The 16,976-nt window shown below is 35.0% G+C and overlaps 1 protein-coding gene across 2 annotated transcripts in view; it reads left to right on the top strand.

The window, feature by feature from the left end:
- CFAP69 (cilia and flagella associated protein 69) overlaps nt 1-14,604 on the top strand; it is a 56,309-nt gene extending 41,705 nt beyond the window's left edge. The window contains exons 16-23 of one of the 2 annotated variants that reach the window (XM_032402220.1): nt 2,658-2,739; nt 5,626-5,818; nt 7,751-7,888; nt 8,376-8,452; nt 9,784-9,981; nt 11,875-11,961; nt 13,286-13,390; nt 13,718-14,604. In XM_032402220.1, coding sequence (XP_032258111.1) covers nt 2,658-2,739; nt 5,626-5,818; nt 7,751-7,888; nt 8,376-8,452; nt 9,784-9,981; nt 11,875-11,961; nt 13,286-13,390; nt 13,718-13,888 — 1,051 coding nt within the window. In that variant the 3' untranslated portion in view covers nt 13,889-14,604. The remainder of the gene's footprint in view (nt 1-2,657; nt 2,740-5,625; nt 5,819-7,750; nt 7,889-8,375; nt 8,453-9,783; nt 9,982-11,874; nt 11,962-13,285; nt 13,391-13,717) is intronic. The other variant, XM_032402219.1, reaches the window with a different exon arrangement.
- The last annotated feature ends 2,372 nt before the right edge of the window (nt 14,605-16,976 follow it).

The following is a 16,976-nucleotide window of genomic DNA, read 5'->3' as shown; positions in this document are numbered from 1 at the left end:
TGAGGTAATTTTTAAAAAGATTTTATTTATTTATTTGAGAGAGACAGAAAGAGCATGAGTGGGGGGAAATGCAGAAGGAGAGCGATAAGCATAAAGAAGAATGGGGGTGCCTGGGTGGCTCAGCTGGTTAAGTTAGACTCTTGGTTTTAGCTCAGGTCATGATCTCATGGGTCCTGAGATCAGCCCCGTGTAGGGCTCCTTGCTCAATGGGGAGTCTGTTCTCCCTCTGCCCCTCCCCCCAAAATAAATAAACCTAAAAAAAAAAAAAAGAATGACTCAAATAAACAACCTAACTTTAAACCTAAAGTAACTAGTAAATGAAGAACAAACTAAGTCCAAAGTTGCAAAATAAAAGAAATAATAAAGATTAGAACAGAAATAAATGAGAGAATAGAAAAAAAAATGGTTTGTTTTAAAAAGACATCAAAGTCTACAAGCCATTAGCTAGACTAAGAGAAAGAAGGGAAAAGACTCAAAATTAAGATAAATGAAATAAATGAAATAGAACATATCACAACAGATGCCACAGTAATAAAAAAGATCATAACAGATTATTATGAACAACTATATGCCAACAAATTGGACAATATAGAAGAAATAGATTCCTAGAAACATACAATCAAGATTGAATCAAGAAGAAATAGAAAGCCCAAACAGACCAATTACAATAAGGAGATTGAATCAGTAATCAAAAACCTCCCAACAAAAAAGCCCGGGACCCAACAGCTTCACAGGTGAACTTTACCAAACATTTAAAGAATTAATACCAATCCTTCTTAAACTTTTCCAAAATATAGAAAAGGGAACACTTCCAAATTCACTTTATGAGGCCAGTCCTGAGGAACATGTAAGCAAAAATCCTATAGGAAATATTAGCAAACCCAATTCAACAACCCGTTAAAAGGATCATACACCATGACCAAGTGGGATTTATCCCTGGGATGCAAGAATTGTTCAATATAAGCAAATCAATGTGATACACCACATTAACAGAACGAAGGACAAAAATCACATAATCATCTCAGTAGTTGCAGAAAAAAAGCATTTGACAAAATTCAACACCCTTTCATGATAAAAACTCTCAACAAATTAAGTAGAGAAGAAACTAACACAATAAAGGTCATAGATGAAAATTCCACATCTAACATCACACTCAATGGTAAAAAGCTAAAAGCTTTTCCTCTAAGATCTATAACAAGGCAAAGGTGCCCATTCTCACCATTTCTACTCAGTACTATAAGTCCTAGCCAGAGCAATTAGGCAAGAAAAAGAAATAAAAGGCATCCAAATCAGAAAAGAAGTAAAATTATCTCTGTTTGCAGATGACAGGATCTTTTATGTAGAAAGCCCTAAAGATGCCACCAAAAAAACTGTTAGAACTAATAAATTAATTCAATAAAGTTGCAAGATACAAAATCAAATACAAAAATCAGTTGGAGGGGGAGACGAACCATGAGAGACTATGGACTCTGAAAAACAAACAGGGTTCTAGAGGGGAGAGGGGTGGGACAATGGGTTAGCCTGGTGATGGGTATTAAAGAGGGCACGTTCTGCATGGAGCACTGGGTGTTATACGCAAACAATGAATCATGGAACACTACATCAAAAACTAATGATGTAATATATGGTGATTAACATAACATAATAAAAAAATCAGTTGCATGTCTATACACATTTCTATTCACACTATAATGAACTGTGCAAAAAGAAAATTAAGAAAACAATCACATTTGCAATAGAACCAAAAAGAATAAAGTACTTAGGAAGAAATGTAACCAAGGAAGTGAAAACCTTATGCAGTGAAAACTGTAAAACACTGATAAAAGGAATTAAAGCAGACACAAATAAATGGAAGGAAATCCTGTGTTCGTGGACTGGAATAATTAATATTGTTTAAATGTCATACTAGCCAAAGTGATGTATAGCTTCATGCAATCCCTATTAAATCCTAAAGATATTTTTCTACAGAAATAGAAAAACAATCCTAAGATTCCTATGGAACCACTAATCAGGGAAGTGCAAACCAAAGCCACAGTGAATTATCACCTTATACCTGATGGACTGATTATTATTAAAAAAAAAAAAAAAAGATATGTGTTGGTGAGGATGTGGAGAAAAGAGAACTCTTGACATTGGTGGGAATGCAAATTGTGCAGCCACTGTGGAAAACAGTATGGAGATTCCTCAAAAAAATTAAAAATAGAACTACCATATAATCCAACAATCTCACTTCTAGGTATATATCCAAAAGAATTGAAATCAGGATCTTGAAGAAATAGCTACACTCCCATGTTCACTGCAGCATTATTCACAATAGTCAAGATATGGAAACAACCCAAATGTCCATCAATAGATGAATGGATAAAGAAAGAAAATATGGTATATACATATAATGGAATATTACTCAGCCTTAAAAAAGAAATAAATCCTACCATTTATAACATGGATGGACCTGGAAGACACTATGCTAAGTGAAATAAGTCAGTCACAGAAGACTATCTTTTTTTTTTTTCTGTCTAAATGTGAGACAGAAGACTATCTCTTATACATTATTTCTGTTATATGAGGCATCTAAAACACTCAAAAAATATAGAAGTAGACAATAGTATAGAGACAGTAGAATCCTTGTTAAGTGAGTAACTTCCTTTTTATTTAAGGTGCTGTATTTTGGGGTGTTATCCCTCAGAAGATTACTTTCTTGAAAAGGAAGGCATTTTTCTCCTTTTGGACTTACTGGCAGTAAGTATGATTGTTAATAATTGTAAACAAATAAATAAATATGTTTTTATTAACTCTTTCCAAAACTAAGTGCCACAGAACACTATTCTATAATTAAATATGCCCACAAATTGTTTAGATGTTTGTTTTAAAAAACAAAATCTCACTTGAAGATCCATTATTATTGCATTGGCATAATAAAGGCTCTGAAAATTCCTCCTGTGAAGAAACCTATTTACTTAGGTCAGCACTCCCAAACACATAACAGCAGATAGTTTGTTTTATGGGATTTTTCCCACCCACCTTTAAAGAAATAGTTTGTGAAATGCTAGACAACATCAAAACCCATAAGCATTATTAATAACGTCTAGCTTCTTCTCTTAGTATTAAAAGTTAAGGGCCACATTAGACAAAGGAGTAAAGATTAGCATTTTTAAAGAACTGAATAGTTTGTAGGTAATGTGAAGAATCGAGTGTGTCTTAGACCATTTTACAGAATGAGCAGGAATGAGTATATTAAGTTTGCCAGAAAAGACAGTTGCCATCTAACACCAACAAAGAATGGCAAAGACCCTCAATTATCCTCAAAGTAATTCCCTACTGGCCTCAATTCTAAGTAGGTCCATGTCAAGATGATGTGGGACAAGTGTAATTTGGTTTCAATAAAACTTTGAGAAAAAAAGAAAAACAACTTTGAGAGCTATTCTCATGTAGAGTCCTACCTATGGCGCTGCCTTGACTGCCACCATTCATGATTTTACTAACACATAACAAACCGTGGGGCGCCTGGGTGGCTCAGTCGGTTAAGCGTCTGCCTTCGGCTCAGGTCGTGATCTCAGGGTCCTGAGATCGAGCCCCGCATCGGGCTCTCTGCTCAGCAGAGAGCCTGCTTCTCCCTCTGCCCCTCCCCCTTCTCATGTTCTCTCTCTCTCTTTCTCAAATAAATTAAAATAAAATCTTAAAAAAAAAAAAACCAGAATAACAAACCTACTTGGATTTAGCAAAGGTACTAAAGTGATTTGTGTCCCTTCATCTCTCTGAAAGAAAATTAGTTGGCATTACATATAGGAGAGCAAACTCATTAGATATAAAACATTACAAACAAAAAATAAATTAATAATAATAATAACCCATTTTGATAAACAGGAGTGAGTCATAACTAGAAGCCCTTGGAAGGTTCAGAAAATTGGACATAATAACAGAAAGATATATGTGTGGCTTTACTAAGTGCTCTATAGCTCACCATGTTTCTCTGATGAGAGTACAAGTATGCCCAGAGACACGTAGTGATTTGTCAGGAGTTTCTCAAAGTCACAGAATTAATTTGGCACGTCTTCCTAGAATCTTGTTTTTAGTTAAAGACTAGGAAATGGGGGTTATATTAAACATGTATATTCTAAATAATTAAATTCGATGTGAATATTTAAGGTTATATAAAAGACTTCAAAGACATTTCTCACTTGTGTTCACTCTCCTTCACCATTAGGGTTTCTCTGATGGAAAGGCATGAAGAAGACTGGTAGGAGAAGCCATATAGCACAGTGGTTATGAGCATAGGCTGCAGTCAGTCTGACTGAGGCCTCCAATACTTGTTAGCTGTGTAACTTGGACAAGTATTTAACATCTCTGTTATATGTTTCTTCATCTGTAAAACAGAGATAACAACAGTATCTATCCCATGCACTGTTGGGAGAATTATATGAGTGATTATGTGTGCATGTGCACATATGCACATATATATACACATATACACTTACATACAGTATTTGGAATAGTTACTGACACATATTTTTGCCATGTAAGTGTTTTCTATTTTTATAAATATAATTATTAGATTGTGCTTAAGGTGGATTAAATCAATCAAGTTAATTGCAGATTACAAATATTATTTAATGAAGTTTTTTTTTTTAATCAACTCCAACCCTTGAAATTTGCCTCTTTCTCCTGAAAGTGAAGTATAGGAATAAAAACCCAATTGAGGCTCTGTTTAATACAATCTGCTAAAATATTTATTCAGTGTGCAATGATAATAATTGCTAATAATGTTAAATATTATTTAGAGCTTTCTATGTGCCAGGCAGTCTTGTATAATTCATCATAATAACTCTCTAAAGCAGGTAATATTATCCTTCATTTTATAAAAGAGGAAACTGATAATGTTTGCAGTTTAAACAACAGGTTACATGTTTCCTGTGCTATATTCTATTAGCGGTATACTATGATTTAATCAACAAAAAATATTCCAGACACAAATTATTACTGTGTGGAGAATATAACTCTAGATGGACTTTTCTATACCTAAATTTTGGTTTGCTGAAAGCTAGTATCAAAACAAAGGAAATATACTTGATAATTTTTCTTAAATGCTTACTTTGCAAAATACAAAATTACATCTCATTTTGATTTTTTTTCGAATGTGACTGCCACTTGCAGTTACCATCAGTTATTTTCTTAGTCACAACAAGGTTGTAGTCGTTATGAGTCTTTACAAACCTTAATAAAGCATGTAAATTGGAAAGATCCTATAATTACAGTGAACTATGTATAGTACTGTTTACCTTGCTCCACTTAAAATGAACATCTTCACTTATTTTTACAATCTCTCTTTTTCTGGACTGAACCAAATCAATTACATTTTTGGTCATGACATATATTTATGACTACATCAGAATTATATTGAATCTTTTTCTTTTTATTCTAACTCTTAATGTCTGAAAACATACTTTTTAATGAGATTGTCCCAAGTCATACTTAAGTAGAGTGTGAATTTTTTAAGGCAGTCATTTAGAAGAAAGTTACTGGTTAATAAAAGTGTTTCTTAGGGTTTGTTTGGTTTTTTTTTTTTTTGAAGGCAATAATTCTTAAAATTTATCGCAACTCTTTTCCTTTTCCATTTTCTTGCAAAAGTTGAATCAAAAAAAATTCTGTAATCTAATACTTGGAATAATGGTTGAATTTTGTGATAATCCCAAAACTGCGGCTCATGTCAATGCTTGGCGAGGGAAGAAGGACCAGACAGCTGCTAGTCTTTTAATTAAATTGTGGAGAAAGGAAGAAAAAGAACTGGGAGTAAAACGTGATAAACACGGGATGATCATTGGTAAGTGTATTTATAACTGTTAGTAGTAGAAATTAATTGAGATATAATTGACATATAACATTGCACTAGTTTTAGGCGTACAATATAATGATTTGATACATGTACATATTACAAAATGATTACCACAATAAGTTTAGTTAACATCCATCCCACACAGTTACAATTTTTTTTTCTTGTGATCTTTTAAAATCTACTTTTTTTTTTTTTTAAGATTTTATTTATTTGACAGAGAGAGACACAGCGAGAGAGGGAACACAAGCAGGGGAAGTGGGAGAGGGAGAAGCAGGCTCTCTGCTGAGAAGAGAGCCCGATGCGGGGCTCGATCTCAGTACCCTGAGATCAGGGCCTGAGCCGAAGGCAGACACTTAACGACTGAGCCACCCAGGCGCCCCTAAAATCTACTTTCGTAGCAATTTTCAAATATACAATAAAGTACTGTTAACTGTAGTCACCACCCTGTTCTTTACATCCCCAGGGCTTATTCATCGTTCACCCATATTTTTAAAAAGAGATCTTTAGAAGATATTAGGGAAGTATGAGGACTTCCACCCCTTTGTTTAAAGTTCTTTTCACAAGAGTTTGTAAAACTTGCTATCAAATTCTGAATGAATGGAAGAAAACCAAGTAAATTAGTAGCGGGTTCATATTTTTATAGAATATTTTCAGGAAGTGATATTTGATTATATTGTTTAACTCAAAAAAAAAAAAACAAACCCAAAAAACCTAACATCATGTCCTAAAGAAGTTCGTTGAGTTACTTGCTTTTACAAATAGATTCAGTAACATTTCATTCACCAATTAACTTTGGGATGTAAATAGAGTGCCTGAAAACAATTTTTATAGTATTTTGTACATTTCTGTTGATTCATATTCATGAAGCAAGTTTACTTTTTATATAAAAGAAGAAATTGTTTTCTTTTTTTTTTTAAAGATTTTATTTATTGGGGCACCCGGGTGGCTCAGTCATTAAGCGTCTGCCTTCGGCTCCGGTCATGGTCCCAGGGTCCTGAGATTGAGCCCCGCATCACGATCCCTGCTCTGCGGGAAGCCTGCTTCTCCCTCTCCCGCTCCCCCTGCTTGTGTTCCCTCTCTCGCTGTGTCTCTCTGTCAAATAAATAAATAAAATCTTTAAAAATAAAAATAAAATAAAGATTTTATTTACTTACCTGAGAGAGGGGGAGGAGGGGAGAGAGAGAGAGCACAAGCAGGCGGAGGGGCAGAGGGAGAGGGAGAAACAGAGTCATTGCTGAGCAGGGAGCCCGATGTGGGACTCAATCCCAGGACCCTGGGATCATGACCTGAGCCAAAGGCAGATGCTTAACCAACTGAGCCACCCAGGAGCCCCAGAAGAAATTATTTTCTAAGTAAAAATAAATAAAATATTCATAAATTTTAATTACCAGCAATCTACAATTCTAGAGTACATTTTCTAAGCCCCTTAAGTTTCTTTTCATCTAAACTGTTAGTATTGTTAATTTTTAAATGAAAATAGTTCCCCTTTAATTTCTGATTTCTATTTCTATTTATTATTTCTGAGTTTTGATCTGTAACATCATAAAATTGTTTTTATATTTATAGCATAATATATAGAACTCAATAGCAAAGGAGATTACAAATTTGTTAAACTGACATTATTCAATTTCTGGATCTCAAAATTAGAAAAGTTATTTACATAAGAGTTCCACTTTTTAAAAAGTTATTTTGTGAAATTTCTATATTTTATGTATAATTAAAATGAAAGCTTTAAGTTTTGCCACAGAATGAGGAATAACTGATTACTAATGCTTTCAAAAGAATAACCATATACAATGTACTATTTTATTGTTATAATATTTTTATATATTCTATGTCTGGACTAAAATTTCAAAATTAGATATTAATTTACTAATGTTTTTATCTGTCCTTTCTGTTTTCATGATATGCAATGATTAGATACAAAGAAACCTCTATTTACCAGTTTCCAAGAAGAGCAAAAAATCATGCCATTGCCTGCAAACTGCCCGACTCTTGCAGTTATGGATGTTGCCGAGAATATCAGAGCAAAAATTTATGCTGTGCTGGGCAAGCTGGGTAAGAAGCTACTTGTCAAATTCTCAAGAGACTCTGTTTTGCTGAGTTTGCCAGGTGATTTTGCTTTGGAGTCTTTTCAAACATGATGATCAAAAGTCCCTTTATACAGATAAGTGCATGTTCCATTGTTATCCCAATGCCCAAGCTATGCCCTTGATCAATTAAAATCAGAATCTCTGGGTTTGGGGCCCAGGCATCAGCATCCTTCAAAGCTCCCCAGGCAGTTCCAGGATTAAAGGTGGTGAGTTTAGATGATTAGGCTTAAACATTAGAATTCTGAAATACCTGAGTTTTTAAAGTCCTTGCTTCCTATTAAGGAAAAAAGTTGTCAAACACTCTTCAGCAAGCCAGAGGCTCACAGAACTAACTTTTTCATAATCAAGATGAAATAAAAACTAACTCTGGGCATTAGTTTTTATGATAGATACATACATTTTGGAATCACTTGCTTTGTTACAGTAATTCTTTCTTTATAAACTTTGTTTAGATTTTGAAAATTTACCTGGCCTATCTGCTGAAGATTTTGTCACTCTTTGTATCATACATAGATACCTTGATTTTAAAGTGAGTACCTTCTTAATAATCTTACTATTAAACTCTAATATGACAAAAAAATCAATTGGGAAATAAAAGATCTATTCATAGTTGTAAGCAATCATCCATGTACTCTATAGTTTTTATTTTCCATTTTGCATCTGGTACTGTTCAAGAAACCTACAATTGATTGGGTATCTTCCATAGGATATGATTTCATCTAACTATTACTTTATAAAAGAAGATGGATGTTACTGACAGAGCTATTCAGAAGCTTAACAGAATTTTTAAAAATATAATTTCTTCTCTTTAGAGAGCATTAGGAACTATAGTTAAATGAATTATTGCTTATTAACATAAATTATTAATGTTTATTAAAGATTATTTTATCCTTAATTTATATGATGATCAAATATCAGTTAAAGGATATTAGGTTTCTCACCCTGTTGGTTATATTTTTATTGGCAAATGAATACTTTTGAAGTTTCAGCAAAGTCTTTTTAAGTACATTCTCTTCTGATATTAGTACTATGTTTTTGAATGTTATAAATGAGTAAGTCTCTATTTTCAAATGAAAACAAAGCTCAATTTTATCCCAATCCTGGATATATAAATTTTTCTACAAATATAAGCATACTCAAGCACATTAATTTACAGACAACCTAGAATATGAGATGGAGCTGTCAGTATGATGAAACCATGGAGTTAAGAGCTTAAGATTCAATTACTTTCTGAGCTAGAAGGTAAGGGGCAGGGGACAGTGCTCTGGAACCCCAGTTATCCCCATGGTAATTGCCCTACAAGTTCAGCTTGACCTAACTTTGATTTATTTTTTAAAAGCATTCCTATTCTTTTTTTATTTTTTATTTTTTTAATTTTTTTAAGTAAGCTCCACACCCAATGTGGGGCTCGAACTCACGACCCCAAGATCAAGAGTTGCATGCTCTACGGACTGAGCCAGCTAGGCACCCCCTCAACCTAGCTATTAATACAGGGCTTTTGGGAGGAATACATCAGTAGTTCAAAAGGATAAGAATAAAGCAGCAGTTTCTGCAGCTGTGAAAACGGTGTGACTATAAACCAGAGGGCAGTGACAATGGTAGTGAACTAAACCTAGGTAGTGGAGCCTCATCCACGCATATCTTATCATTGTAAAACATTTGAGAAATTACTTCCGAATACTCAACCGTAACTGGTGCCTCAAATCATTCCCAATGCACTTATTCCCAAGTAGGAAGATGAGGAGAGGTGGTTCAGTAAGTGTTAACTTTGGAACAACCACCCAAATAAAGGATTACCCAAAATTATATCATTTATTTTTGGTTAATTTAACTTTTTAAACTTAAACTTTGTTATAACAGATTGGAGAAATATGGAATGAAATATGTGAAGAAATAAAATTAGAAAAGTTAAGACCAGTCAATACAGATAAAAAAATTTTGGAAGTTATTACAACAGCATCAGAAAATATTGGAAAGATGGTTGCTTCTCTTCAAAGCGAGATGATTGAAAGCCAAGCAAACCAAGATGTGCAAAATGAACAAAAAGTATATACAAAAGTAAGTCACATATACCATTAAGGCAGGAAATAATAATTTCAATAAACAAGCTTACCATAGGATATATTTGCCTTACCTCTGAATGTTTCAGCACTTAGAGTTATATTGTAGTTTTTCTTACAATTATTTTCAGTGTTTCTGTGCAATTTTTAAAGAAACCATGGAATTAACAGCCTGAGATTCAATTACTATATTCAGTACGGGTTTATGGCATTATGATTTGATTTCTGTAGGCTTACATTTTAAAAAGTAAACAGATACCTGGGGCTCCTGGGTGGCTCAGTCGGTTAAGCGTCTGCCTTTGCGTCAGGTCATGATCCCGGGGTCCTGGGACTGAGCCCGTGTCAGGCTCACTGCTCAGTGGGGAGCCTATTTCTCCCTCTCCCTCTGCCCCTCCCCTCTGCTAATGCTCTCTCTCTCTCTCAAATAAATAAATAAAATCTTAAAAAAAAGTTAACAGACACCTGAGACACATTTTTTTAAATGTCAGAGTTCCAAAAATTGTGGTCTATTTAAGTGTATATGTTTAGCAAATTCTATCTGACAATGTTATCTCTGTGACTATATATGTATAACCTCACTGAGAAAGTTGACCCTCATCCCTCATTCTGTGATAGGTCCTTACTGGTATGCCAACCATAGGCATATTGATAAAAGCTTCAATCCTCACTTCAGTGCCATAAAACTTACAATGAATGTTCTATCTATAGATCCAGAGGTAAGCTGGTCTCTGACTTTAACTAATCAGGAAAAAGCCTGCCAGGAAAATATAAGCCATTTTCCTAAAGCTTTGTGTTCAGTCGGAAACTGAACACAACAGAAGTTTTTGAGCAAATGGGTCTTTAAGTGGCTCTAGCTTGTCCCCCAAATACAAAGACAATGCAGATTCCCCACTTCTGCTTGGTGACCCTTCATGATTACAATTAAATGTTTAAAACTCTTTAAGGTGCTTTCCAAAGTGTTTTCTATTGCCTGATCTTTCACATAGTCTATTAAATGTTTATATCTACAGCCTAGTAGGAATTCTGTCTGCGTCCATCTGTGAATTCCACTCCATCTTAGACACCAATTTGCTTGAAACTTTTATTTAAGAGTTTTTATTGCATAGATGCTGCCCTTTAAGTAATTTATTTGTTCTCAAGTGGAATAGCCCGATTGGAAGTTCTGCTGCCTCATTAGTTCTGTTGAATGGCAGAATGTCTGCTGTGTGGACGAGCTATTGTTGATTTGTTGGTTATCGTTGATTTGTTATCATGGCTTTGACCCCACTTATTTTTAAGCAGTTGTTTAATTAAATACTCTTAGGTTCATAATCTATATTTAATAACATATTATTTACTAACCAAGGGCATGTGTTCTCTGATTATATATTTAGAGAACTATATAGTCTTTGCAGTTTGTTAGTGGTTATCTCCCTAGACTGCATCACCACAACCAACTCAGCACTCTCACAAAACTGCTTATCTTAAACTGCTACAGTCATAACTTAGTAGTTTTACCAATATAACCTTCCGTAAACTATTATCAGTGGCAGCAGGAATCTCTTTATTTTCTCCTGTGAATTTGCTGTTGGGTCATTTATATAGCTTGTTCTGGATTATAATCTGTCTTCACAAGTGATAATCACATAAAGCAATCAGTCTTGCTGAGAATGATTATTGGTATTTTTATATTTAATATTTTCATAACAACAGTTTTACTTTACATTTAATGAAAAGCAGTTCAAATCTTAGCCAAATAATGCAGGAAGGATTTTACTCTAATCCTTTTGCTAGTCAGCCCTAAAATTAACATTGGTAAAATCTAGGTCTTCCTTCAAAATAAGGGCTTTAAAAACGCCCTTTGTTATCCTTTCATAGGAACTAGAACTCTTAATTATCTTTCTCATTTCAGATACAAGCCACACACAAGCAAAGAGATTTGGCTAATAAATCATGGGAAAATTTCTTGGCCAGAACATCAAACACTAAAACTTTAAAGGTAGGATTTTTAAAATATTGTGGTATCCACAACAAATAGACAATGCTGACAGGCAGATTTTTTCAGGAATAAATATTCAGTCACCTTTTCTCCTGACCTTTCTATAGAATACCAACACTGTTAGATCCTTATAAGCAATGTAGGATGAGAACTATGCATTTTCGTAGTTTCAGAAGATGCTACTTTGAGTTTTTTTGCTCTAGCAGTGGGGAGCAGGGGTGATATTCCTGGCTTGCCTAAAGGAGATGATCATTAGCCAGGAATAAGCAGGAGAAATGTGCTCCTACTTTCCACTTTGTGTCATTGATCATTTCTGTAAGAAGCAGGGTGAAGAACAGAAAAAACAACTGTCTGGGTTACCCTCTCCCCCAAGGGTATTTCCCCTCTGTGACCACCAAAAGAAACATTATATTAACACTTAAATGAGAACTGGGGATAAGCATCCCTTTGGGAAAAGGTGATAAGCTGCTTTAGGAATAAGCTGGAAACTCATCTAAAAATTTTATAATGTTGATTGTTCACTTGAAATATGTGAGAAGCACCATGTATTTTCAAAACCTCATTGCTTTTCCCACTCTTTCCACTAATACTTTGGATATGTTTTTATGTAATGTTACAATTCTTCGGCTAGATATGAAATTGTTGAATGTTAAATTAGTCCATGAAAACAGTGAAACCACATTAAGGTAGTGAAACCAAAGTTAAGAACAAAAGCTCACTTGAGATACTGTGTCTCCCCCTTCTCACTAAAAATTCTTCCCAACTCTACTTAAAAAATATCCTCACAACTGCCTGTACTTTGAAGGAATAATTAATGAAAATCAGCCATTCCATGCAGATTGTTACCACAAATTTTACATGTTCTAGTGCCTCAACTACTGAGTTTGAACAAAAGTGCAACAAATTATACAATTTATATTACTCTGTTTGAAAATAATTAAGTGTTCTGAATTAGTATTTATGCAAAATATTTTGAAAACATGTGTCACCTGAGGTAAATTTAGTAATTTTATTAAATTATGTGCTAAAATGTGATTTCCATAGGACCTGCTTTATTCCTTGGTCATATATGAGTGATACCTCTGGAAATCTCAGTAATGTTCTCAGGTGACTGGTGTCTTCTGCAATGTATAAAAGATGTAACTTACTAATAACTATCTTCATAGCCTAAGTGAGTTAAGTACAGGTTACAGTGCTACTTAATAAACAGTTCAAGTAGAAATCAGGCACAATTAAATGTACTTCACATACTTCATTGCAAGTATGATAGTTAATGTTTTAATAGTAATTCGTATTACTTTCTTTCTAATTTAAAAATCTTCAGAAAGCAAAAAGACTTCAGGAAAAAGCTATAGAATCCTCTAGATATGGTGAGCATCCACCAAATGCAATATTTCACAGGACAGATATTAAAGGCCTTAACACAACGGTAAGTTTTTTTGTTTGTTTGTTTGTTTTGCTTCATAATTTTTCTTAGTAGATACTGCATTTAGTCTCCATAGAATGATATTTCCATGGGGGTTTTTCCTCATATTTTTCTTTTCTTTGGTCAAATTTCACATAATTAAGCCATATTTATATCCAAGATACCTTTACTCTCACCCAGTACTGGTTTAGACCCGATCAGCCCTCCAGGATTCCCAAGAAACAGCTATAAGTTTGTATCTTTTCTAAAGTCAGCTGAAGGATGAATGGGTTTTTCTCCTATTGAAAAATTTTGTAAATGAACTCTTATATATACCTTTTGCTTTGTCAGGTGCCTTCTGGTCGGGTAGTAACAGTGGAAAGCACTCCTGCCCGATTACTGGGAGGACCTCTGGCTGATACAGATATTGCTCTTAAAAAATTGCCTATTCGAGGAGGAGCCCTACAAAAGGTGAAAGCAGTGAAAACTGTGAATGAGTCAAAGAACAGTGTTCCTACATAAAATAATCTACAGACATTTTGAAAAAAAGTTTGCTTATAATTTTTTAGTTAAATATATCTTTATAAACAAAGCAAATAATTTAGTAAAATACTATGAAAAAATAAAAGTAAGCACATGTAATTTATTTGTATTGAAAATATCTACATATAGCATCAGAAGAGTTGTCATTAATTTCTTTGGATAGATCACTAATTCTCTTAACTGAAATTGTAAAACATACTGTGTCAGTTCAACTCCGTTGGTTGCATGTGAACTACTCCATCTGGTTTAAGCCAATAAAAACTTTTATAGGCTCTGTAGCTATCAAATGTAGGAGTAATTAAGACTACAGGCATTGTTGGATGTAGGAATGGAACTGTGAGTAGGATCTTCTCCTTCCCTAGCAGTTCCTGGATTATATTCTCCTGAATTGATACTCAGTAGAAAAGAATACATGCCTGTTTTTCAATAGTCTCTGCAACTGCCTCTGCATCTTGGGACCCTTGATTGGCCACATGCCCACTCCTGAGCCATTCACCATGACTTTGGCCAGATCTGAGTACTGCCTATTCCCAGAGCCAAAAGTAGGCCAACTCCAACCAAAATATATGGATGGAGTGGGGGATCAGGATATCGTTATCCTACGTATATATAAATACTGGGCAGCAAAAACATTTGCAACAAATTTGTTGGTCAAAGTAAAATAAGTTATCTCTGTTATAAAAAGTAAATGTTAGTCATCAGCTAAACAATAAAAATAAAAAATAAAAATATAGATGGTTTTACTCTTAATATATAAATATGCAAAGCAAACTCTAAAGCTACTACTTTTCTTCTTTAATGGGGAAGGGAAGGGGAGAGTGAGGAAATGTTTTCCCTCCTTTGGTGGTGAAGGTATTTTGCCAAAAAATAGGAGATAGATGCCTTAATGCTGGATATAGAGCAAAGTGCCCCCATATGCTATTTAAAGATTTCCATAGCCTGTCTCCATGCCCATCAACCCCACCCAGGAAGCCACAAAGTTGAGTTCATGTCCAGCACTGGGAGAGACAAGGACCTCTTTTCTTAAATTGGGAAATACACTGGAATTTGAGTCTAGATTCTAGGCCCAAAGGCACACTCAGCAGTGTACTGGTAAATGTGTAACAATCAGCTCTTCAAGGGGAGAAGGCCCTAATTTGTAGTGTTTGCCAATTTGGATGGTGTAAATACTCCCACTGTGACCAATTACAAGCTACTAACATGATCCTACTGAATGCAAAGTTGGGAAGACCTGCATAAAATCTACTTTATCAAATAAGAGAGGGCTCCATCACCCCCTTGGGCTCACCTTCTCCTACTTCCTCCTTCATGCTCCTCTTCTTCCCCCAACTCACATTCCTCCAGGAATTTTCCATTATCCCCATCTGTGAAGTTAGTAGAATCTGTAATGAAGGGAGAAACCGCAACTGTTGTTAATGTTCTAATTAGAATGAGTTGATAGTACACCATTAGCCAGCAGCTTCTCATCCTGGCCCAACTGCCCATTCTTGTGGCCCATAGGAGTAGATAATGTACATCAGTTTACCAGGGAACTTTGCCTCTCCTGAATCTTTTCTCTGTTATCACCACCACCACCAAGATATTAGAAGGCATAATTTGTTCCTCTTCTTCACACAGGAAGCCTTAAGCACAAAGATTCCACCAAAGAGTAGTTACTGGGATACTGGGACAAGAATGGACATAGATAGGAACATGCAATGATGAGATGACCATACGAAAAGCACAGATATACCTCAAGTATATCAGATACAGAATCAAGATGAAGAGTCTATGGTTAAGAACAATAAATCTCTACCTCATTTTGTAGACTATAAGCTCCTTTCTCAGATGCTAAGCTCCCTAAGGACAAGGTAGAAACCACGTTTCATTCATCATTGAAATAAGCACATCAGTAAATAAATTGCTAAATAAGTGTGATGGCGGCCTCAGCTCCTGGCAGCCTTTCGCTTGAGCTCTGCAAGGGCAGCAAAGTCCTGAGCTCGAAAGGAAGATTCATCCAATAAAATACTATACACGCAAGGCTAAACACAAACATTATTAAAGTAGTTCAAATGCATTTACTCCATAACAGTGATAGACTTTCTCTAAAATGATGAGACAGAAATACTATTACATTAACCTATACTATTACGTAACCAGTGTGTAGAAATAGAACTGATATCATTTGGTTGAATATAATTTTTGTATGTAGTACAACTTGGTATCTCCAAACTAATTAGGACTGACTACAATCAAAATAATCTGTGATATCTGTGGACCTTTCCCCCCCTGCTGTGTAGACCTTACTCATCAGGAAGAGGAAAGGTAAAATAGGGCAGGTTGTTACCTAGCAGCAAATTTAACAGCTGAAGAAATGTAGGTGGATGAAGCGTAGTGTTGCTTAATCCAGATACTTGCCCTTGGTAGACAGACATGCATCGAGCTTGCAGATTACAATTCCAGCCACCCTTGCAGTGAGCAAGTGAATCGGTCTGACGATGTCACTAACTATAATAGGTCTCTGTCTCTCCTCACATCCAGTGCTTCCAAGGCACTCCTGAGTCCACTTAGCCTATCCAGTCTGACTGAAAGGCGGACAATATATTTCCCTTCCATGAGTCAGTTGAGACAAAATTTCAAGCTCTCAAACTGAAACTTCTGCTAATAAGCTAAATGAAAATAGAGTCAAAAGAATAAAAACGGAGTTTAATGCATGCAGATGAAATGGTTTCGACACACTTCAGTAATGAGATGTTTACCACATGAGGGAGCTCATTCCTTGGTTAAACTGTTGGCCAGTTATTGCTTATATTGGAGGAAAACCAGTGAATAATCAGGTGAATAACTCATTTATCTCATCCTCAGTCTGTCTTCTGGAACACAAAGTACATTTCATATCACAGGAAAAAAAAACTATCATGTTCAGCCTAAATCTTTTCAGGTCAAATATCCATTTTCTGTAATCATTCTTATTTAATCATTCCAGACATTATATCTGGCCAGCCCCTTCTGAAGGGCCACAATTTGTTAATATTCCTCTAAACTGTGACCAAACTGAACAAAGATTTCCAGGTGTAGTAGGACCCAT

This window comes from Phoca vitulina, unplaced genomic scaffold, assembly GCF_004348235.1.
Source record: "Phoca vitulina isolate PV1807 unplaced genomic scaffold, GSC_HSeal_1.0 scaffold4, whole genome shotgun sequence".
NCBI lineage: Eukaryota > Metazoa > Chordata > Mammalia > Carnivora > Phocidae > Phoca > Phoca vitulina.
The sequence above is the reverse complement of the archived record's forward strand: the minus strand, read 5'-3'. Positions and strand labels throughout refer to the sequence as shown.